The sequence below is a fragment of the Colletes gigas genome, unplaced genomic scaffold (genome assembly GCF_013123115.1).
Source record: "Colletes gigas isolate AHSC1104 unplaced genomic scaffold, ASM1312311v1 Colletes_gigas_Sc00009, whole genome shotgun sequence".
Lineage (NCBI taxonomy): Eukaryota > Metazoa > Arthropoda > Insecta > Hymenoptera > Colletidae > Colletes > Colletes gigas.
In genome coordinates, this window is record NW_025106638.1 from 1,101,473 (window position 1) to 1,126,972 (window position 25,500).

General features: G+C 37.9%; 1 protein-coding gene across 2 annotated transcripts; it reads right to left on the minus strand.

The window, feature by feature from the left end:
- Window positions 1–420: 420 nt before the first annotated feature.
- On the minus strand, window positions 421–24,208 carry LOC122397128 (transcription factor MafB-like). 2 transcript variants are annotated; one of them, XM_043396039.1, is made up of 5 exons: window positions 23,224–24,208; window positions 19,106–19,367; window positions 17,711–18,021; window positions 6,442–6,729; window positions 421–2,622 (listed from the first exon to the last, which is right to left on the minus strand). In XM_043396039.1, exons 1-5 carry the CDS (start codon window positions 23,606–23,608, stop codon window positions 2,546–2,548), a joined length of 1,323 nt encoding a protein of 440 aa, XP_043251974.1. In that variant the 5' UTR covers window positions 23,609–24,208; the 3' UTR covers window positions 421–2,545. The 2 variants fall into 2 exon arrangements, with proteins under 2 accessions (XP_043251974.1, XP_043251976.1); XM_043396041.1 differs by lacking the exon at window positions 6,442–6,729.
- Between the last annotated feature and the right edge of the window lie 1,292 nt (window positions 24,209–25,500).

Consider the following 25,500-nt stretch of genomic DNA (forward strand, 5'->3'; position numbering starts at 1 on the left):
TCACCCCTAATATTTAATCACCAGTTCTAGAACATTCTAAATATTCACAGCGAACGTTAGCGATTTTTAAAGTCGAGATTAAACGTTTCGTTTGCTATAAATACTTTCTTTTAATTTTATTTATAAAATAAGCGTGTCAACGAAGCGCCCGACAAATTCTAGTAGATTTTAATAATATTATAAATTAGGTTCTCCGTCAACTTTTGTGCGCCGCTACGATTAGTGTCGTTTATATTACTATGAGTAATATAAATGATTATCGATAATGAGTTGTAACTTGTTAAAATATCCTATAAAATTATTATTATATATCGATCCTTCTATGCAAGCCTAACTAAAATGTTTAGGGTTATCTATGTTCGGGGGATGCGAATTTTTGTACAAGTGATTTTTATTATGGCACTGCCTTAAGAAAATAATTCTATATACCGAGTCTTTCGCTACGAAATATGTACTTTGTAAAACGATCTACCCGGAGACTATCAATAAATGCGAATGTTAAGAAGATCGATGACTAAGGTATCGAGTCCTGTGCGGTTCGGATTGGCTCCCGGCCAACTAAATTATTTATAGAGTAAGATAAATAACACTTGTTCAAAGAATTCAGTCTTTGACTTAAATATTAATCAATGTCAGTCCTATTTAAAGTGCACAGAGGAAGTACCAATTAAAATTTAATTGGACAGTAAATTAATTGTGCTTCATTCGTATCGATTCTAATTCAAATCACACGTTTACTTTCATGTTCATTTAACTAATTATTGGAAATCGGAAACGAGTATTTTTGACAACGAAATTTAGTTCCTTTTCATCTAACTTGAAAAGCGACACTGGAATGATAGAATTTCAGAATCGATTATATCATAATCGACAACAACGATTACTCTGGTTAGTTTTCTAATCGTCGACGATTAATAACAACTGCTTTATTTAAATAGAATGTATTAAATGTAACTTCAAAATGGAAGACTATTTCGGTCTCGTACAGGATGTTAGCAATGTGGACTTTGTTCCGGATCCTCGCCATTTTGCGATTTGAGACTTCGTTATCGATTGTGAGTAACGAGCTTAAATTTGTTGGAGTTTGAGTTCTTTGTTGAATTTTTAGTTACGTTTAGTTGTGCGTATGTGTGCGTGTGGGTATTTTTGCGTGTTTCTTTTGTGGAGTGCGCGAACGTGGACGAGCGCGGCGTTAACTGAAATTCAAATAGCGCACGCCGGAAATTACGAGCCGTAAATTTAAATCGACAACGAAGCTTCGTACCTACAAAATGGCAGAAAACATTTTCGTTTTATACCATCGCGTGAATCGATTTCGAGAAACGGTTCCACACTTTCGAAAACACTCTGTTTAAACAGATTGCCATCATCAGGAAGTTCATACAACAGAACGGCGACTGAAGGAATCGATTAGTAAAACTATTTACTTTGAAATAACGTGGTCTGAAATTAATTAGAATTTAGAATCGCGAAACGAACGTGATAGATGTATTCAATTTTCAGGTACAAACGCTACATTTTAAAATTGTCTGTCTCAGGAGCTCAAGCACCCTACTCGAATGAAAACGGAACTATTTTATTTTGCAAAAATATTTATATTTCGATCTCTTCTTTCAACAATTTTACGTACCATTTTGCGACGAATCGATCACGTTCGTACTCGATGTGGGGGTGTTTTGCGTTGATGCAAATATGTTGCAGCCCATCATTTGCAGTTTCTGAAATTTTATGAAAAAACATTGTCCCCCGAAATTGGTAGTTTTCAATGATTTCTAGGAAAATTTACTCTACAGGTGGAAAACTTTAAAGCAAAATATTATTGCTGCTTTTCAGAGAAACAAACAAAAATCGGTGAAAACAGTCCAGCTTCCGTGTGTCTGAGTTTTCTAATCGATCGCGTAAAAGTAAAATGGCGACTTACCCCTCCGACTGATCACAGGAGCTGCAACACATTTAAGTTCAGACGAAAGGAGGACGAGATACAATATACGATCAATTTTTTTCAACATCGTCCTTAACATCGCGGTACGAAAGCGATCGATTCGCCGTCGAATCTTCTTTTCGATCGGTTCTTCAAAATTCAGATTCGGGTACCCGTTTTCAGCAGAAGTTTCCGTACAGCGAGCAAACGCATAACACAATTTCGTATCATCGTAACAAATCTCTTGCGCTCACATGCCTTGGGAACAATGGCGGGACAAAATTACAGCATCTATTCTACCATGTTGCAGATCTAATTAGAAGTTTGTATCATCGGCGGAGTCAACAAGTTAGCCGTGTACCATAATAACACTTAACTAACTAAACTCGATATCTTCTTGCGTTTAAAATTTATCGAAGACAATCGTAAATCGTACTAAAACCTGGCCGCTTTCAGGAAAAAGCGACGATCCTGACGCCAAGAATTCGAGTCTTCGTCGCGATCCTTGCTTCTTCTTCTTCTCTTCCGGACTATCGCTTCCTTCCTTCTATTTTTTTCTTTTTTTTTTTGCTCTTGAACTCCTTTGAAACAATTGTTCTGCCCTGGAAACTGAAAACGTCTTCCTTAGGGAGGCATCGTCGTGTTTTCGACCGTGAAATCTCTGTTCAGAGAATTTAACAGCTCCTCGTTTTCCTTGCGCACTGAAACAGTAAATCATTTGATAACGATGAATCCGGAGATGATTTACTTATACCGAGCGCGGCGGAAATGGCGGTACAATAAAAAAAAAAAGAGAGGACGATTCTACGCGTACAACTGTACCGGGAATCTGTTAAATACAAATTTTTTCGAGAAAATTATATACACAGGCTCGCGAAAGTATTCGAACGATGACGTATTCCCAATTAAAATTTACACAAACCGTACAGTATAGTAAATATTTTGAAATTGTCATATATGTTGCATATGGGGAATATATGGGAATAACATGTAAAAATTTCATTGAAATCAAACAACACGTATTCGAGGTAGAAAGACTTTATTAGATTTAATATCGTAGGTCGCAAAAGTGTTCGAACTGTGAGGGTAACCGTCGTATTAATAATATTTCTAGCTAATGGCGAATGTAAACAAACATTCATACACAATTGGTCTAAGAAAAACACTGTTCAATTTATTTAAAATCGAATTGTTTGCAAAATGAATCGGAAAAAGTCAGAGAGAGAATTGATAATAAAATGGTACAAAGAAGGAAAATCTTATAGACAGGAGTAAGTCCACGGTTCACTATGAATAACGAAGAAATCATTGCAAATAAATACTGCTGTGGTCGATCAAAAATGTTAACGGGGAGAGAAGAAAAGACAGTAATTCGAGAAATTAGAAAAGATCCAATTGCTTGTGCATCGAAATTGACAGCAATAGGAGGGTCAGTTTCATCCTAAACGTTTGATTAGTACAATTAATGTTGCTATTAACTAATGTTAAATATACAGCTCGAATACTTTTGTGACCTACGATATGCTATTAAATCTAATAAGTCTTTCTAACTCGGACACGTGTTACTTAATTTAAATGGAATTTTTAAGTGTTATTCTCACGACAATATACGACAATTTCAAAATATTTATTATATCGTACAGTTTGTGTAAATTTCAATTAGGAGTACATCATCGTTCGAATACTTGTGGCTCGATTTCACAGAATGGTGCTTTAGATAATTGTTCTGATCGTGTACTTGAATTTTTAAAGAGTATAAGGGCATATGGATCCAAAAACTAATATTTACTCACTATACAATAATACTTGTGTATTCGTATCATTGCACCGATAAAATTAAACTTAAATTGCTGACAAATGGCATTTACGAGCTCTATAAGCACATGTATGGTATCTGAGACCTCTGAAATATTCGAGTTCCCCAAATGTAGCGTTAAACTCCGAAAACAATTAAAATTTACGAGCGGAGTGCTTGTTTGATCGGCACTAATTTCCATTGGGCGTCCAGTTTCTTCTATGGCTAGTCTGTAGTTAAAGTTATGCTCTTTCCTGCCCATTCTTCGCATACATCTCGGTCTGACGCGTTAAGGCGGTTGACGGGTGTGCAACATATGTGCGCAGAATCATTATGCCGTCTACCGCATGATAGAACGAATGTAACCTTCCGAAACGTCTAACCTACTTCCGACTGACCTAGTTGCGACACGATACAATAAATTACATATGTATATCCATATATTTCATAGCGATTTTGTTACTTGAATTCGAGCTGCGTGCGAGGAAGGGAGAAGGGGTACGAGACATTTACCCTTTAGCCAGGTTATAGAAACACTCGTGGCGAACCGGGGGGAGAAATGGTGGATATAATAGTTGGACGCTAAACTCATCATGTCAATAATTTCACTAAAAAAAAATTTTTGAAAAAATTACAATATAGTGTTTCACAAACTTTCACCATTCAAATATCTTGATAAATATTTGACAAATAAAAATTAAATGGTTTTGAAGGATGCACAATTTGATGCAATTAATTTTTCCCTAGATGTATACTAGGAACTTTAAATTTTTATTTAAATCGAGTGTTAAATTGCCCGAGACTCGAAACCAATATTTTTTCATTCCAAACTCGTAGTATTCATACTCCAAAGAAACTAAGTGATTTGATGTACCATTATTATTTCACCCCTAATGTTTAATCTCCAGTTCGAGGACACCCTAAATGTTCACAGCAAATGTCAGCGATTTTTAAAGTCAAGATTAAACGTTTCGTTTGCTATTTGAGTTTGCGAAGAAAGGAGAAGGGGTAGTACAGAGACATTTACCCTTTAGCCAGGTTATAGAAACACTCGTGGCGAACTGGGGGGAGAAATGGCGGATATAATAGTTGGACGCTAAACTCATCATGTCAATAATTTCACTAAAAAAAAATTTTTGAAAAAAATTACAATATAGTGTTTCACAAACTTTCACCATTCAAATATCTTGATAAATATTTGACATAAAAATTAAATGGTTTTGAAGGATGCACAATTTGATGCAATTAATTTTCCCCTAGATGTATACTAGGAACTTTAAATTTTTATTTAAATCTAGTGTTAAATCGCACGAGACTCGAAACCAATATTTTTTCTTTCCAAACTCGTAGTATTCATACTCCAAAGAAACTAAGTGATTTGATGTACCATTATTATTTCACCCCTAATGTTTAATCTCCAGTTCGAGGACATCCTAAATGTTCACAGCAAACGTCAGCGATTTTTAAAGTAAAGATTAAACGTTTCGTTTGCTATTTGAGTTTGCGAAGAAAGGAGAAGGGGTAGTACAGAGACATTTACCCTTTAGCCAGGTTATAGAAACACTCGTGGCGAACTGGGGGGAGAAATGGCGGATATAATAGTTGGACGCTAAACTCATCATGTCAATAATTTCACTAAAAAAAAATTTTTGAAAAAATTACAATATAGTGTTTCACAAACTTTCACCATTCAAATATCTTGATAAATATTTGACAAATAAAAATTAAATGGTTTTGAAGGATGCACAATTTGATGCAATTAATTTTTCCCTAGATGTATACTAGGAACTTTAAATTTTTATTTAAATCTAGTGTTAAATCGCACGAGACTGGAAACCAATATTTTTTCTTTCCAAACTTGTAACATTTATTCATACTCCAAAGAAACTAAGTGATTTGATGTACCATTATTATTTCACCCCTAATGTTTAATCTCCAGTTCGAGGACACCCTAAATGTTCACAGCAAACGTCAGCGATTTTTAAAGTCAAGATTAAACGTTTCGTTTGCTATTTGAGTTTGCGAAGAAAGGAGAAGGGGTAGTACAGAGACATTTACCCTTTAGCCAGGTTATAGAAACACTCGTGGCGAACCGGGGGGAGAAATGGCGGATATAATAGTTGAACGCTACCCTTACTCTTCCTCGAGCGTCGTTCACGGTCGCACATACTAAGGCATTTATGCGAAATAGGTGCGGAAAATCATTATGTCGGCTCGAACATTCCAAAACATCATAGACAAGAATAAACGTACAGTGGGTGTAGAAAGTCCGATCAATCTCAAACAGAACTTTGTGAAACAGTCGCTCTTTAACTATTTCTGTCATAAACAATGAGTTTGTACGTATTCTTGGAACTTTGTAGGATAGATGCAATGTCAAAAGAAACGTGCACGCAACTTGAAAAGAAAATAATCATAAACGGAATACATTTTTCCTGTGGAAGTCTGTTCGTGAAGGTCTTCTTTACATTGTTTTCGAAAGTTACGAGTCTTGGGATCGAATAACATCGCAAATATCTTTTTTCATGAATTTAAAGGTTGTTATTTACTAAAAACAGTTTGCTTTAGTATTTTATTTTTAAAGAACTATCATTTTTAATATTGTTATTAGAAGCATCTCTGAAAGAAAATCACATTTACCGAAACACGTATTCCCATTTCTCGTTTTCTCGTCGTTAATAAACATCGGATTTAACCGCGAAATTATTTTGAAATCGTTATTTACATGAAAGTCGGTGTTCCTTCGAGCCAACGGCGGATCTTGAGAATGTGCTGTGCGTTAAAGTAACTACCACGGCGAGAACCGCCGCCACCAGGAGGAAAAGAAACGTTCCCAGGATGATCACGGTGATTCTTCGATGGCGTCTCGCTTCCTCCAAATCCTGAACGCTTTCCGCGACCTTTTCCACTTCCTTTATCTCGGTTTTTATAGGCTGAACGGAATCCCTCCTACGAGACGTGCTTGCTCTTCGTGGTCTCGTTGTCCTGCTCAAGCTATTTCTTCTACCATTGCCTGGAGACCATATTCTCAAGTTACTCTGACCGTTCAATTTCGTTATTTCAGTTGTTTCCGATATCGCTTAGACCTATTCGAATCATCGTTCCTTCAATATTTTTGTTCGAGCTATTTCTTCTATTTTTTTTTTTCTAAATTACACCGAGCAAACAATTTTTGTACTTTAATTATTATCGATTACGTGATTCGTATGCATTTATTTTTTGTGGCTCGCCGTATCTGCTCTCACTGTTCTCACTCTCGTCCCCAATGAACACAAAGGCGATCAAGTCGGAGACAGATAACGGCAGCCAATTCCTGGAATAGTTTCTCGGAAAATGTCTCGGCGAAGTACGGATTCGGAGCATTGTTCGGGGTATTACTGTACTTCCTTTAATTTCCTGACAAAGTTATACCCAAGATTTATAACGACATTTTGTGTTACCAGCAATTTTTAGACTTTTCCCAACGACAAAAGACGCTATACTTTAAGGCGGAATAAATCGCAAAGATTGTAAATAAATATACAGGGTGTTCCGCGTTTTTCCGTACACAATTCAGCAGTGTGTTCTACAAGTAAAGATAAGACTAAAGTGTTATATAGCAAAAAAATTAAATAAATGTTAAAGTTCTTTTATTTACTAAAATTTTGTTTAACACTAGAACTATCGACAGTTATAAAGTGTTTATTTGTACCAAGAAAATTGAAACGATAGGTACGTGAGGAAATGTATAATGCAATGGAAATAAGTGTTTATTCATTCTCTTATAGAAAATTATGGTAAATTTCCAAAAATTCAGCCGAGTAATTTTTTTACTGTTTTTATTAGAAATTACGAATGGGTCATTTTGACTGGTTTGATAGTTCTAGTGTTAAAGAGAGCAACTGCTACTTGAGGAACGAAAAAATAATTTCAACGTAGAATTATGCGGAGAATTTAAACATTTCTTTATCAGAGTTTAGTTTCTATCATTTATCTTGGGAGCTGAAGTATTCTTTCTTCGATGATAACCTCTTGCTGTCATAAAATTTTGAATTATCGTTCCAGTTTATATTCAATAAATTGCAAAGAAACTCACGATATCGAATGCTCGCAAAAGATTGATTTCATTTTATTATTAATTTTTTCCCCTATTTTAATGTCCTGAATCTCATTCTGAGTTTCACAGTTCATATTTTTGTTATAACTTCTTAACAAAGCATCTAGGGATTTTTTTTTTATACTCAGTTTTACTTGTAGAACACACTGAACACGTTGAATAAAGTCGAGCAAATTATTTTCTAATCAATTCAAGCCCCGCTGCAATCTTCCTGTTATTAAATTGTGGAATCACGAATCGAAACTGAAAAATTGCACCTTCTCCTCGGGGCAATTATTATTTCTTTTAATTGCTGGACACCTGCGTTTCGTACTGTTCGCCATCGACTGGTCGATACAATTAATCCGCGAACGCGGAATCGTTATTACGTCACTGAACGTGTGCGGTAACAAACTGCGTCCGTTTCCCCATCGATCGAAAAGTCTGATGACTCGATTGTTTCCTACCTAACGGCGTTGCTCTGTTGCAATTGTTTATCCTCGAACGATTGGATTGCACGCTGGAACGACGGCTGGATCGTTGATCGAGTTCCAAACTGTTTCTGTCCTGTTTTTGGCCACTGGGTTTCGAACCAGTGCATACGTTGTATCGTTGTTCGTCGTCGAGGATCGGCAGACGAAGGGCTGACCTATCGTTCGGTTGGAACCTGTTGGTATCTTGGCACGAAGAGTAGAAATAACTGTTCTCCGACGGGCACAAGGTATCACAATTGTACGACGAATTGTAAGAGGTTTCGATCGGTGCATCGTTCGTACGAAATACCACTCGCTCCGACGACGAGCGAGATAATCGTCGGTTTATATTGTCTCTTTGCGTTGACATCATTGGCTGATTCGATCTTTTGGAGAATCGTATTCCTTGGTCAGTGGTTTATCGACATCGAAAGCAATTTATGTCACGGTTACACAGTGGTCGACATAATCATTACGCGATTTGATATAAAAACGTTAAAAGATATTAGAAAAATTGTTTGCATCGCTTCTTTTTTGTACGTATCTTTATTTACAATATCTCATTTATCTGAACACAAAGGCAGAACAAAATTAATAAAATAGAAATCATGTAATTAATGAAAGTCTGATACCTGGGCAAAAGTAGTGGCAGACATTTGAAAATCTTTATTTACACTTTTTGGGAAATATAGTGTTAGTTTCTTGTTCAAACAGTCATTTCAATTGTTGTCTGCGAATCTGATTGTGTTTCTAATTGTTGTTTTCACGATTCTTTTGAAAATGTCAAGGAAAGAAAGAATCTAAACCAGAAAGAAGAAAAATAATATTTAAGTTATATGAGCAAGGCAAATCTTATTCAGAGGTAGGAGAAAAGATAGAAAAGGAAAATAATTAATATAATAAAACAAAATTCGCGAATAAATTCTTCAGAAATTGCAACACTATTTGCAAAAGATTATGATAAAAATATCAGTTCATAGAATTTCTAACAGTGCTGGATATTCTGCATGCGTCGCTCGAAGAAAACCGTACACCAGTGAAGTGAACAAAAAGAAACGATTAGAGTTTGCAAAAGAATTTTTGAACAATGATAATTACTTTTGGGGCCAAGCTTTGTTCTCTGATGAATGTAAATTTAATATTTTCAAATCGGATGGGTGGGTATTAGTGTGAAGGAAACATAATACCGAATTGAACGCGAAGAACCTCCAAAGCTATTGTCAAATATGGAGGTGGTGGAGTCTGTATATGGGGGTGTATGTTCTCATCCGGACTTGGGGAACTAGGGTTCATCGAAGACTCAGTCAAATCTTATTTAAATATCTTAAAAGGAAATTTAAAGAAAAGTGCAGAAAAATTAAAGTTACCAGCAAACTTTTATTTTCAGCAAGATAGTGCACCTGCATATATGGCATATACAGATTGTTTACAACACAGGACACACTTTAAAAACACCTCCCCTATTTAGTAAGTGAGTTAGCTAGTTAGTTAGTTTGTCAGTGAGTTTGTCTGTTACATAATTAGTATATGAGTTAGTTAGTTAGTTTGCTGTTAGTTAGTTAGTTTGTTAGATAGTTAGTTAGTTAGTCAGTTAGTTAGTTAGTCAGTTAGTAACTACTAAAAACACCTCCCCAAAGACCGGATCCTAATCAAATTGAAAATATTTGATGTCAATTGGAAAAAAATATTCGTAAACACGACGTTTCGAATAAATCGAAATTAGAACAAATAATTTCAGCAGAATGGTCTAAAATCAGATTTAACAAAGAAGTTGTTCCATTCTATGTCAAATAGATTAAAAGAAATAGTGAAATGAAGAGGAAATGTTAGAAAATATTAAATTATAGTTTAATACGGTGTTATATAAAATGTGCCAAAACTTTTGTCCAGGTATCAGATGACAATAAAACAGATTTTCTGCCTTTGTGTACAGGTAAATGAGATATTGTAAATAAAGATACATACAAAAAAAAAGCGAAACAAATAATTTTCTCGATAGTTTTTAACGATTTTATACCAAATCGCGTACTGTGCCAATACTTGGGTCCACCACTGTCGTGGCAGAGTTATCCCAATTTACGACATCTAAACTTCTGCAAATGTGTTTCACGAACAACAAGTACAATTTTAGAGAACTCCTCGAGCACGAAAGGTACAGCCCTGCGTGGAATCTGTTTTAAAGGAAAGTCAGTTTTAAACAACAACTGGAAAGAAGAAAAATGAAAATGCAATAACTAAGGGCAGCTAAATACGTCGTGTCTATATAGTGGACGTCACCCTTGAGTTTGCTGCGACGCGTATTTTTAGCGACGGATCTAGCAAGCTGCCTATCCGCTATCCCTGTCTCTTTTCTCCCCTCGACCCTTCTCGTGTATACAGTTATGTCTGAGCTTGTTACTCTCTACCACGTATGTATGTAGCTACCATGAACACGTCGATAAACATACTTGGCCAAATATTTAGAAAATCCACGTCTACCGACCTAGTCCAAGTTATTTGAATATTCACACGATGGAGCAACGGAAGATGTCGAAAGATCGCGGCCCCGTGTTATTCCTACGATAGTAATCACTATAAAATCGCGAAAGAACTTTTCAAAATTTATTTTTCTATTTATTTACATCGTCGAATATAATTGGTTTCTTATTTTTTGGCTCTTTACCGCCCGGGGGTTTAAAACTTTTATAGTTATTTACAATTTTCTTTATTCCCCCAACGTGACTTACAGTTTCTAGAATCTGAACACGAAGATATAGAGTAAACATAACAGATGGATCGTGCACTATGTAAATTTGTTTTCAGAACTGCGTGAAATAAAGCAGGGGACGTCGAGAGTCTGTTTGAACAGAAAACATTCGAGGGTGAAATTTTTTAAGTACGTTGTCCCATAATTGGCATATTGTTGCCTATCGTGATGTTAAACAATCAGTATATTTCCACAATGATAGGTAATGTAACACGAGCAGCGATCGATAAGAGTCGTAAGTAAGAAAATTGAATTTCCTCGGCCCAGATTGTCTAGCCTAGCGTGCTAGCCTTAGGAAATTGCTGGCCAGAAGAGGAACCTGGATTTAATTGATCCATTCTCTTGGTTCCGATCTATCTAGCCTAACGACCACTCACTTTTCTTCGTTTATCCTTCGTTCCCGAACGCAGCTGGTGCTAACGACGGAAAATCTAGTCTATAAATCGTCAAATCAGATTTACAATATTAATCGTTCCTACGTGTAGCGAAACGATGATATAATAAATAAAATTAATAGGAATGGAGTTTATTGTAATCGATAACGAATCATTTTCTGCCAACAACCTTCTTCTAAGTTGTTAAATAAGAATGATAGAGCGAAAGTTTATACTTGTACTAATATGCAACGAGTGAAAATTGTTTTCGTTGGGTTATAAAAATACAGAATTAAAAGTATGGAAATCGGTACTCCGGTTACCAAAATGGGGGTTTAATGTGACCCGAAATTCTATCACTCTTATTGTAGAGCATTAAATATTGATAATCGATAGTACTCGTGTACTCATTACCAATATTAGCATATAGCAGCTCCCGCCGTTGTAAGGACATTCGCATAATAATGTCAACAGTATTCGAGACACGGGGACAAGCGGGCGACAAGCATAACGGATGACACAAACAGCATGAAATGTAACTGGGAATTGCAACGACTATATACGAGCATCTGTTTATTCCATTATCCAATAATGCGCCATTTTTCACCCCGAAAAATATAAGATACACCCTTTCGAAATATTTACGTTTCCGAAATTACAAAAAAAACATTCGATCAATTCGAACAGTTTAAGAGTAATGGTATAATATTGAAAATATTAAGGCAAACAATTTTTTTTTTTATTTTATACGCATTATTGAGATTCACGGGACAACGTCGAAACTATAGTGATTGTTTGAAGGTGATTTTCCAACACGATAGAATGGAAGGTATCATAATTCAAAATGTTCTATTTTTAATTTTGTATCATTAACTTTCATGACTGTGTTTTGCCAGACTGTGTGACGTGCATTCAGGTCTCCCGCCGGTATGAAATAATTATTTGGGTCATCTAGATTTAGCTCTATCAATACGGATTTTAATTCGTGAGTGAATTCCACTTGGCTGCCAGCTGCAGACTCCGATATTATTAATAATGTTTTATGAATGTTTCAATTCCTATCATCTATTTATATATTTTTCTGTGTATTTGATTCTCTGAACAGATTTTACGTTTACGATCGAGTTTCGTTGACTTATGCAATTCCGTATGAACATTTAACGAGAGATATCGGCAAATTTTCAGGTTTAAACGTTTCCAGTTGTTCCGTTAGCCGCGGTTTCCCATTCGTTTCTTAGGGAACAATAAATAATGGTGAAAGTAGTCCACCATCGACTGATATTACCAGTTGTATAGTGTGGTTGTGGGTCACACAAGATACGGACCGAACAATAGACTCTACCCGCTTTTCACCTTTCCAATGTAAACTTCTGCCTGAATGCTTCCCTAATTGAAACCTGCTTTGGTCGGTATTAAAAATGCTGCTGCAATCACGGCGTTGTAAATACATGTTTGCATCCACGACAAAACTCTTTGGACGTTTCTAAGTATTTCTCGGGGCGTCCCATTCGAGTCGAGACCGCGAGGAATCTCACGAACAAAATTGATTTATTAAATGAAACATTTCACGAACGTTTCCCCGAACTCTTCGATATTTCTGATTTTCGTATCTCGTATTATCTAAAGTGTCATTCGTTAAATGTGTGTGTATACGCGACGAATTTTCAAAATAAATTTTCCCAAGAATGAGACATCGTACGAAAAAATTTTATTATTCTGTTTGACAGACGGAATCGTGCAATTTGAAATTCGTAAAAACTGTTTCCATAATGGAACGGTGTTGATTTTGACGGGTAAGATTTTGTGCAAAATTCTATATCGTTGAGAATTATGTCAAGGGTTACTTTTTTTTACAGATATTTTTTATAGATTTATCATACATATGCCAGCTATGGAAGACAATTCCCTCGTACGTTTCTATCATTTTCAACGTCACGACACGACGTACCGTAGGCTCACACACAACGAAGAAGCTTATGGAAAATGTCACAGGACGGATCCCTCGAACAAAGGACTTCCTGTGCATCATCCTTGTCATGTCTGTTTACATGATGATTGCACCAGACTCGTGGGCGTTACGAAATAAGAAAATCATTTCCTTAATGTCGATAATATTCGAACTATTATAACTTTGAATGAGAAAATGACCTCTCTGGGATCCTCTCAAAGGTAGAACCTCCTATTTACGTTAAATAACGACTAAAGAAGATGGTTTAAGTGATCCATCACGAAAAAGTGATCTAATTACAATTTTTTAAACAACCATGAGTTGGAAGCCTAAAATCTTCATTGCAAGATAATCAAGAGAGAAGGAAATTCAGAGATCCAAAGTGTAACGTCTTCAGTTTCAGTTGATGTTCAGTTACCTCGCAAATACCATCAATTCTGTTTCGTTCTACAATCGAGAAACAGTTTACGTTACTTGGCGAATCACTTTAGAATATTGCGTTGTATCTTCCGTGAATTATTTACTTTTCTCGCAATCAACGGGACCGATCTGGCCTATTGTGCGCGTAACAGCTTCAACAAACTGTACGTAGACGCGGCGAGCTTTCATCGATTGGAAATAGAACGCAGGAGCCGAAAGCGTTTGTTTAATAGGGTACGTTTGGCACTCGTTTCACTCGGAAGAAACCACTATTGGAATCGATGCTCCGACACCGGGTTTGGCAGGTTGAAACCGTCCACGGGGCGCTTATCGCCGCGTCTCAAAAGACGAAAGCCGAAAAGCTCGAGCGGTGGATCGGGAAATGAAATCCTGAACGCGGTCGCACCACGGAAATCCGACGGCTGACTGGAGAATTCACAGACGTGCGCCTTTAATTTAAAGTCGCCCAGCATCTTCGACCTCGCCCGTTACGTGTGTGTGCATTTGTCTCTCGTCTAACGTGTGTTTTTAGGACACGCGATGGATCGAAAATGCTGTTTACGCGCCTGGATTTTATTTTTATAATATTATCGGATTAATTTTCAAGTCGTTCGTAAAGGATCCTTTTTGACTGCCAGATCGAACCCCTCGAATTGTCCACGTAAACGAAACTTTGTTTTATAGACATTTGCTTTTACAGCTTCGTTAATTTAATTTAATCTTGAGCTTCTGGGTGAAAAGTCATGTCACCCATATATGAACGACAGAAACGTCAGTTATTGATTTGTTTCAAATATTACAATATTTATTACAATATTTAGAGCACAAGCAATTAGTATAATTATACGTCAACCTTTAATTTATTTGCATTATACGATAATTTAAAATATAAAGGTTAAGATTGCGAGATTAATTTTTTAGCTTTATATGTGTGCATTTATCTCTCGTCCAACGTGTGTTTTTAGGACACGCGATGGATCGAAAATGCTGTTTACGCGCCTGGATTTTATTTTTATAATATTATCGTATTAATTTTCAAGTCGTTCGTAAAGGATCCTTTTTGACTGCCAGATCGAACCCCTCGAATTGTCCACGTAAACGAAACTTTGTTTTTTAGACATTTGCTTTTACAGCTTTGTTAATTTAGTCTAATCTTGAGATTAATTTTTTTAGCTTCTTGGTGAAAAGTCATGTCACCCATATATGAATGATAGAAGCGTCAGTTATTGATTCGTTTAAAATATTACAATATTTAGAGCACAAACAATTAGTATAATTATGCGTCAACCCTTAACCCTTTGCACTCCTATGTCGAGTGTGATTCGACATCAATTTTTATCTCGGGAGCTCCTTTGTCGAGTGTGATTCGACATCAATTTTTATCTCGGGAGCTCCTTTGTCGAGTTCCAGTCGACACTTTTTCAAATCCAAACCAAAGAGATATCTTGAAAATTACAAAATGCAACAACAGTGTAAATAAAACAGATATTTTAACCGGTAAATTTCAAATAAAACACTTAACTCGATTGAGTCACTTCATTTTAAAATATCACTATAGTCAATTTGTATTATCCAACTAAAAATTAACTTTTCTTATTATTAAATAACTTTTTTTTATACCATAAGGCTATTTCATAAGAATTTCATTGTGTTTCATTTTAAGATATCACTATAGTCAATTTTTATTATAAAACTAATAATTATACATAATTATTAATAATTTTTTTTTTGTTGGGAGCTGCTGGTAACAAAATTGAAATATAATTCGGAGTGCAAAGGGTTAAGCCATTTGCGCTATATTATAATTTAAAATATAAAGGTTAAGAATACGATTAAATTACTTACGATTTAGACAATGTTTTTACATTTATTTTCAACGTCAAGATAGATAAAATATTGCCATTCGAAGGGAAAGTTTGCACCAGGGGAATTTAAACCCGGATAAAAGTAAAATACCAAATTGCAGCTGCTTTACGATTCTTGATGGTAAAGTAGAGTTATCGGCGAGCGTAATTTCCGAGTCGTTGAATTCAAAATGCATTGCTATATATTCGGCTAATATTGTGCACAGGATTTCCGGTACGTACAGACCTTTAATCCCATAACGAGTTCATTGAAATATAGGTTGTCCAGTCTCCGACCTTCCCCTTGCAAGTTTTCACCCTCCGAGCGAGCACACATGGTTATTGGAATTTTTCCAGTGAGACTTCTACAGCAAAATGTACTTTTCCGCGCCATATTTCATCCACATTTACGAATATTAAAGCACCACAGTGAAACATAATTCCTCGTTACAGAATTAAATAGATATTATCGGGCCGAGTGGAGAATCGTAAAGCTGAGAATTCAAAAATTCTTCGATTATCGATAACAGATATCTCACATTAAAGCGCGCGAGTTTAAAATGATATTTTTCTGACATTTTTAGTTCCGACAGCGTGTATTAATTTATACGAAGTTTCATCTTCGCGTTAGTGATTGAAACGTGTAATCGCATGAAGTACAATGAAACAGAATCAAAGTGGAAACGTCGATACCTCGCGCTAATGAGGTACTAGCAAAATTGATTACCGGGCGTCCAAGTACAATAACAAGAACTAACAAACCGCGGTAAGTGGTTAAACGCGGTCGTGGTGTGGAATTATATGTAACGTTTTAAGAATGTTTATAATATTTTATCGAAGAAAATATCTGAATCGATGTCGTCCGTTTAATTAAATTAAGAACGTTGCTCATATTTGTATCGAAATCTTCCCAGCCCTTTTAATTCGAATATAGAATCGTCTCATTACATCGTTTCGACAAATAATATTTAAGAGTTCTGTAACTTCAAATATAGAATCTGAAACCCCTAAAATCGAGTTTAAAATTGAAATTAAAAAGCCTTATTTTTAGACTTTAAATTCCAATAAACTTACGATACTCGTATTTTCCGAAATAATTTTGTGGACGTTAAAAAAAGGAAGAATGGTAATAGTATAGTTTCGGTTCTTTCTAAGAATCATTCGAAGTGAAAGTTTTTCGTGACTGTTTTGAGACCTCAAATCTATATTATAACAGTTTCCAAGCCCTGAGTTTCATAAAGAAGAGGTAGAGTGTAATTCTGTGTTATATCGAGGTAAATTTACGAACGTTGATCATATTTTTATCGAAATCTTCCCTGCCCTTTTAATTCGAATATAGCATCGTCTCATTACATCGATTCGACAAATAATATTTAAGAGTTCTGTAACTTCAAATATAGAATCTGAAACCCCTAAAATCGAGTTTAAAATTGAAATTAAAAAGCCTTATTTTTAGACTTTAAATTCCAATAAACTTACGATACTCGTATTTTCCGAAATAGTTTCGTGAACGTTGAAAAAAGAAAGAAACAGTTATTTGGAATGAAAGTTCTTCGTGACTGTTTCGAGAACCTAAATCTGATAAAGAGGTAGATTCTGCGTCGTAGCGTTAAGTGCTCAAGCCAGAGGCCTATAACCTTCTTGACCCCAAGGTCATGAACGTATTCTCCCTGACGTACCAGGGGTTTATTAGAGTCGGAACAGTTAGGCCCCTCTTCGTTATTATTTGAATCACGGAGGCACGCGTATGGGAGGTATGCTCGTCACTAATGGCGCAAGAAACTTTTTCTCTGGGATCCATGTTGACAGAGCTTAGGACAACACCCCCAGGGGCGTGTACCTCGAGAGAAGTATACCGTTTGCGAATAATTATACTTCCAAACGCTTTGGGCGTAACGTCTCGCATGGAAGCCGGTTCTTTTTTTGAAAAATTTTTCGTTACTAGGTCAGACTTAAAAATAAAAAAACTTACGATACATCGGGTGTATGCAAAAAGTTTTATGGCCATTCGATGAACCCGCGAATCCTTTTTCGTTTGAAATATTTCCAACGTCCGTGTATGCACGAAATTTATTAATTTCAAATTGAACTTTTCGGATTGTTTGGTCACTCACCCATGTCGTCTATGATCGGTGCCATCCTCAGGGTCACTCCAACCAACAGCAAAGACATAGCGAGAAGCAGACAAGCTGTCGCGACGATCGTCCAACGTGCTCGCGGAGGAAGTTCTTCGGGATCGACGAGCTCCTCTCGAGGGCCTGTGTTGTTAACCTTATGCCGTTTCCGTTTCCGCTTTTTGCGGGGTCGATGATACTTCTCCCGAGGTTCCTCGACCTTCTCGATCCCACTCAGGATCTCTTCCTCTTCTAACTCGTCAGCTACGTTTAACGCCACGTAGTTGTCGTCGTTGTCGTAGTGGATCTTTCTGCAAGAATGAGAAAACGCTTACGAGTTACGTTTACCCCTTTCTCGTCCATAAATTCGGCAGGATTCGCGCGTTTTCATGGAAATTCATTTTCACTGGCGAGTCTGAACGCAATCGATTCGGGTTTGATTGCATCCCACAGTAGTGCCACGATTATTGCACGAAAATGGGATTGGGAAATGCCTCCAGTAATCAGGGTAACCTATCCACTGGAAGATCTTCCCTCGCACGGTATATCTATTGTCACTACTACCGATTACTATCCTCCAACTTCGTTCGTTGCCAGGCAACCATCATCTCCACGTATCGAAGCAACGCAACTAATGAGGCTCTCGTGCAATTATCGAGGTTCGACTATCTAGCGCAGTATCAATGAGAAGTATCGTCGTTGATATACCGGTCTTCTTAATGAAAGTATTTTAAATATTAAAATCTCGCTAGGTCTATCGCGTTGGTAGTAGAATTGTTAATTTGTTACTATCAACTTCAGTAGTTTCTACTGTACCGACTAAATGGTGTGTCAACGAGCATGACACGAAACGTCGTAGGAAACTGCACTATGCTATTGTACGGAGCAGTAAGCATGACATTGCATGGATCCATATCGGTATTGTGATAGTGGAGGTATTTCTGGAGGTGACACGAGTTACATGCGTGTTAAACATTCCACTGTACGATAATGTCAGACGCGGCTCTTCGGTGTCACGTGCTTGTTTATACTCGAAACCAGTGTTATCATAAATTGAAAATAGAAAAAAACTGGGTCACGGGGGCGCAAAACCGGTGAAACTGTTTTAATATAAACTGCTTCGCGGAATTGGAAAATAAAACTGATTAAACGTTGGTTAATTAAAATTCTGTTGTCAGTCGTTTTCGGTAAAATGGTCGACATCGAGAAATCGTATCGTGCGAATCATAAAGCTGGGGCTTAACAAATTGTTAAAAAAAACGCGTGTAAGTTTAAAATGACAACGGCGCGTAGTTATTTTTTATATCTGTTGCTATAAAAGTCGAAAATCGTTGGGAATGGACGAACGATAATTAGCTGCACGTTATAGATGAAAAAAATAATTGTGGTACTTACAATTGAGCTGTACTTTGGGGAAAGTAGCAGGCACTTCGGTGCAACTGCGGATATTCGCAGGAATCGCTGAGAGTTTCTCGAGTCCTTTCAAAGTTTATCAATGTGAGATCTTGGTCGCCGTCCGTTCCGAAAAGCTCGAAACGCGAATTGAGACCGGTCTGAACGTCCTGGACCACGTCGTGAAGAATATTTGGGCTTTTCGAATGTTTACGTTTCTTTTTTGGACGTCGCGGACTTTCCGACGCTTTTCGTCTCGCTTTGCCTGCAATCAAACCACAAGTGCGCCGCTCGTTATCCGTTCCAAAACCTCGCGTTTAAAAATATTTCTACTCGAGTAGCACCAGCTGGTCTTTAAGTTTGAAAATTTTTTAAAAATATCAACGAAAATAATTATTTTAGAAGGAGATAAAAGAATAGGGTGAAACGCGTGCAACACAGCCCGATGCTATCGATTGCGTCGAGTATGATGAAAAAGCATGTTCGTTTCAGCGCAGCGCGTAATTTATCGATTTACATTACAATGTTACGCTAACCGTTCTTTGACGTAAGTCAACCCTACGTCAAAATATAAATTGCATCAATATACTTCCACATGCAATAACATTTATTTTTAGAGTCATATAACGTTAATATTAGACATAAAGAGACACAACGTAAACTTTCATAGTAAAAACGCCGCGTACACTCGCTTACCAAATGACGCATCACACTTTTTATACATCTTTTATTTATTTATGAGCAACTAAAAATAAACTCTTGTTAATCTCGTTTCCACGCGAGTGGCGTGTGAAATTAGCAATTTTTCGTTTCGAACGAAAGTGGATAACTCTGGATAAAAATGTTAACTTTCGGTAAATCTTCGGGATACAGCCGAAGAACTCTTAAATAGTAAAGTTTATCAAATATTTTTAAAAAGAGCATCGTAGGTGAAAATTGGACGATCAACAGATTCGATAATGTATGCGAATCTTTTTATTTGTTCGTGAAAAATGTTCAGCCAGTTAAAAACAACTCTGATTGGTGACTAGCGAGCCATGATACGAACTTAGTGATTGGTAACCAATGACCCATGACACATGTTCCTTAAATAGACTTAGACCACACAACACACACCGATACCAATGTGTTATTTGACCCCTGAAGTAAAACGTTGGAACACTTCCTCAAAGGGTGAAGTTTAGACCCGGAAGCCACGAATACTATCAACTGACATAAATCGTGACAGACCATGGAAATTTCAAATATCTTAAGTTAAGAATAACTGTGTGAAATAGAAAACTATATAAATTCTTTTGCATATCGAGTTTTTCTACAAATCTGTTTTCTTAATCCGATCGACATATTCAAGTCGTTTGGATAATGAAATACACGACTTGGTTTGACAAAGTGAATTCTGCCCTGATTTGAATTTCCATTACATGAATATTTCAAGTACTCGGAAAACCACTGGTTCGCGTGCAATGAAGTACGAACTTGAACGGCAGAATAAGTAGAAAAGGTAAATAATGGTCAGACGCGATCCATAAATATTCAAATTCAGTTCTCTCGATAACGAAGCCTTCTGCGAGAAAATTTTACTTCGCGTTTTCGACGGTTTTTTTCGTGCAGAATCATCCCCTTCCTGGTTGAAACAAATTTGTGAAATTTAGAAATTCCATCCCTAGAATTTACCAGTAAAGATGGGACAATTAAACCAATCGTTCCAAATGTTTTGCACTTTCTCTTTTTAAAAAAGATTTTCCAACACACAAATATCAACTATGAACTTTCAACGTCGATTAAGTTTTGATGTTAAATAGTTTTTGACGAGTAAAGAAAATCGATATAATACATTTTTTTGAGCAAAGCAGGAAGCTCGGTTCTCGTATTTGTTACTGGTTAATAATAGATCTTAGTGCTTTATCGGCCGTATGGATTTTTGGAAGGCCACATAAAAGACCAATCGAACTATCGAAAAAATTGTACAGTGAGGTGGAAATTAGGTTCCTATCTAAGCCTCTAATACAGTTGCTACGTGTCTTTATATACACACGAGAAAAGAGGTTTTCGTATCCGAGTTCAAATGTAAGGGTGCTTTTTTAGAAAATGTTCAGACGTTTCCAGAGAGTTATCAACGATTGCATGTACACGCGACCATTCGTCCATCTGCGTTAGCATTTTACCGAGAAAAAAAAGACCTTCTATGCAGAGTCGTATTGGGTCAGACGTTATAGTCAGCCTTCATAAAGCAAAATTACTCGACGCTGTCCTCATTCTACTTTCTCATAGTTCCACATTCCCCTTAACCTTCCACCGAGCTCGTCTGGTGCTAGTATTTTATATTTTAGCACATTATTGTTCAAAAAAAGCAATAAATTTTATGGAAATGAGAGTGAAACTGCTGACCTAACCAACTTTCTTTGCTCGAAGGTTTTTGATCGAAATCGAAAGCATCCTGTAATTTTGCCTCGAAATTTACACGGTTAAAGTCGAACCTAAGGTCTGAATATTTTCGTAAATCGCTGTGTTTGCCCCGCTAATCTGATTTATTTAGTAGGGCAAAGTCTGTTCTAGGGACAGAAGCGAAAGATAATCCGAGTGGGCACTTCCAGGGCAACGAAATTGCGAATAACAGACTTTGTCGTAACATTTGCGCGTACGGTGCCCCAGGGAGGTTAATCCGGTTACTCCACTTCACGGATTGTAACCGTAACCCAAACACGATTTCGCTCTTAATGGTATGCGGAGTATTCCAGGCAACTAGGTCGAATCATAGTGTCGAAACAATAGAAAAACCTACGTGGTTTCCAGCGATGTATCGTTTGGTATAGGGAAATTCCTAAAATTTGAAGGTTGGCTCTGTGTTTTAAACAATAATATGCACAGGGGGTGATTTTACGTATAAAAAGAGGACAAAATTTTTGAGAAAATTGAATTCAAAGTTTGCTCAACTTCGTAAACGATTTAGTAGAATTCGAATGACTCCGAATAACGATTCGATCGAACGAACGCCAGAAATAAATCGTCTCACATTCGTTTCCATTCATCGGCCATTATTCGAATAAAATTTTATCTGTGCGTACGAGTAACGATTTGGTACGTTGGAAATTCGAGACAAATGAAGGTGAAACAATAGAGCGACGATAGACGAAGGAACAAAAGGCAGTCGCTATAAACGCGAAGGAAAGTCACAATTTATTTACCGCGTGTTAAGTTGGCCTTCTTTTTTATCTCTTCCGTTCTAAGAATGGGATAAGCATTCTGTGAGTCAATATTTTCCATCGATTCAACTAATTTTATTTTCTAGAGGACTCGTCAATGCCACCCCGAATTCCGTCGCTTAAAATATCGAACGGATTGTACAAAATTATACTAAAAAATATACTAATATACAAACTCCAGGGGAATGCCCATTTTGTTTGATTTTCTGTATTTTGAGAAGAAAGATTAAAATGTAATTTTTTTTTTATTTCACATAGAACACTTTCTGATCAAAAACTAAACTCGACTATATATTTATTAGACAAAGCTTGGCTATTAAAACATTTAAAAAATAATAAACTAATGGAGAATTATATAAATTTTGAAATAGTTACATTGACATATATAAAACAATTATTATAAAATCCACTAGAGAGTTAAAAAGTATTCTAATATACAACTGAAAACTCCAGGGGAATTCCCATTTTATTCTTCAGTTTTTTGGGAAAAATAGAAAGGTAATTTTTCTTCTATTCTACGTAAAACATTTTCTGATCAAACACTAGACTCGACTATATATTTATTGGACAAAGCTTGACTATTAAAACGTTTAAAAAATAATAAACTGATGGAGAATTATATAAATTTTTAAATGGTTACATTGATATATATAAAACAATTATTATAAAATCCACTAGAGAGTTAAAAAGTATTCTAATATACAACTGAAAACTTCAGGGGAATTCCCATTTTATTCTTCAGTTTTTGGGTGAAAATGGAAAGGTAATTTTTCTTCTATTCTACGTAAAACATTTTCTGATCAAAAACTAGTCTCGATTATATATTGGTTGGACAAAGTTTATCTATTAAAACGTGAACACGCTATTATATTGCAAGGGAAGCAGGCTGGGAACAACGAAGAAGTAAGATCCACTCACCATGATGGGAATTGTGTCGATGATGCTCCGTGTCATCTTCGATGAACGCGTCGCACGGCGCGGAATCGTGCCTCTTGCGATGATGTTGATGGTGATGGTGGTAATGGTGATAGTGGTGGTGATGATGATGGCTCTTCCTCCGATGTTGATGGTGATGATTCAGCGAGGAGGAGGCAGTCGAGGTGGAAGTTAGCCTGAGCTGTCGGGGACTGGTCGGCGCGCTGCCGGACCTTTTTCCCAAACTCGAAGCTTTGATCGCCTCCACCTTTGTTTCCACCAAAGCAGCAAGGACGGCTTCGAGACGCACCACCTCCATTCCACTGCCACCATCGTCCGTCGATACTGCCTTGTCAGCCACATCGGAAGTAGACGGAGTCACCGTCATTTCTTCACTTCCTCTTCTCACATTACGGTCACCACTCCTCGATAGTAATCGCGACGTGCCCGCTGACCAAAAGGTCACTAAGCCGTCTCCGTAAAGTTCGACCCCGTCGGTTTCCCTTTTCTTCTCCAAATATTACGCGCCGCGAGCTCGTAAACTGACCGAAACAACACTGATCCGATCAACCGAACTCATCTTCCCACGCTTTCATCTTCCGCCCGACGATTCTCTAATCGCGCGGATCCCTTCCCGTGCATTCCTTTCGTTAAATCGTTCGTGGCGACGTCTAAGTAGGTCTTCCGTGATTACAGCTCGGGAAAGATATTTTCTCATCGGGTTAGTTTGCTGTTACGTTCCTTTGTTCCCGTCCAGCGTCTCGAATTAGGTTGACGCGGCAGCAAAGAACCCGGCGCATATCGGAACGACTTCGTTCAGCCGACGAGAAATTTGTTTCGTCCTATCGCTTTCCGATCGTTCTCTTTGCCCTGGGCGATTCGAATTTACCTCGCCTCCCGTGCATAATCCAGATAATCTCTCGAAAATTTCCTTCGAGGAACGTGCTCGGGCGAAACTTTAATCAGCGTTCACGCTGCCCTCGATCGATCTACGATCCATCGTGAGCATTATCTAACGACGGCCGTCAGAGAGATCGTCCTGCCCGGCAAACTAACCAATTTTCCATTGTAAATACGTTTAAAAATATTCTCCATCGTCGTGCACCTACGTAGCATCGATCTTCGAACGGGCACGAAAGTTCACTCCATTGTTTCTGGCCGATTCAGCACGAATTAGTACCGTTGCACGGTGATCGACGATTTTCATGGAAATCGAGCGTCTCGGTTAGCGACAACCGGTTTCCCGGGAACAATGACGCATAGAGGCATGATCAAAGATACGAGAACGATTAAACGGACTTCCGGGAACGGATTTCGCGGATCCGTCGTGACGCATTTGCGGAATAAAAGGCTCCGAGGAAAGTGCCGCGGCAACCTGTTCTCGCGTGGCCAACTTCCCTCGACCCTTCCTGCTTTCTCGCGTATCTAATGACCTCGTTCTTTTGTAAAGCGTGAAACAAAGATCGGTCGAAACGCGTAGCCATGTCAGGCGTCGTTCGCGAGTGTGTTCTCGGGGGGAAAAAGGTCGAGGGAAGCTACCACCCTGAATCTTCGCGTATAATTCGGTTAAAATTTATGCACCACAGTTCACTCTGCTCTCGCGATTCGATCGCGAACAGGAGAGTCAGAGACGTTCGGGGGAACGGAAACGGAATCGGTTGGGGTCTCTATAGTTCGCTAGCAAGGTCGACGACTGCTTCTGATCGAACGACTCCTCGGTACACGGGAAACGATCGGTGAGAACGCGCAGAGCCACGAGGTGTATTCTCGTCGAATATCTCGTATCGGGGGTGCAGAGCGGCGTATTGCCATAAAAGCGTCGAGTCTGGCGCGGGTTTACGGGGGCGTTCGTGGGATTCCGTAGGGGTTGTCTTTCAGGGCCACTCGTGGGCTATCGGCACGATGACTCCTGGCGGATCCATAGTTCAGACAATGGTGGCGTTAGAAACGGACGGACAAGGACGCTTCCTGGGCTGCATCGCGACGCAGGTCCTGGATTCTGGGGTCGTGGTGTACACGTGCACCATAGACGAAGCACGGGCTCGACACGGCACAACACGGGGACAACACGGGCACGTCACGTCGTGTCAAGAACGTTGCTACTACATCGTACATTCCGTAGTACGATCAGAGTCGACGCGATGGCGCGATCAACGCACATCCCCGGCCGAGGGATTTGCGTGCGCGTGTGTTGGCGATCGCTCGAATACTGGGAAATGTCGTGGAGCAGACAGGGTTGGTAGGCAGGTGGTCGCTCTGGCAGGGGACGCGTGCTGCTCC

Bases quoted from the DNA above. Each gene is read 5' to 3' on its own strand.
- LOC122397128 (XM_043396039.1), bottom strand. From the start codon at position 23,608: ATGACGGTGACTCCGTCTACTTCCGATGTGGCTGACAAGGCAGTATCG. The intron at 19,368-23,223 runs GTGAGTGGATCT...GTTTGATTGCAG, and splicing joins TCGACACAATTCCCATCATG to GCAAAGCGAGACGAAAAGCG. The intron at 18,022-19,105 runs GTAAGTACCACA...TCATTCTTGCAG, and splicing joins CCCCAAAGTACAGCTCAATT to AAAGATCCACTACGACAACG.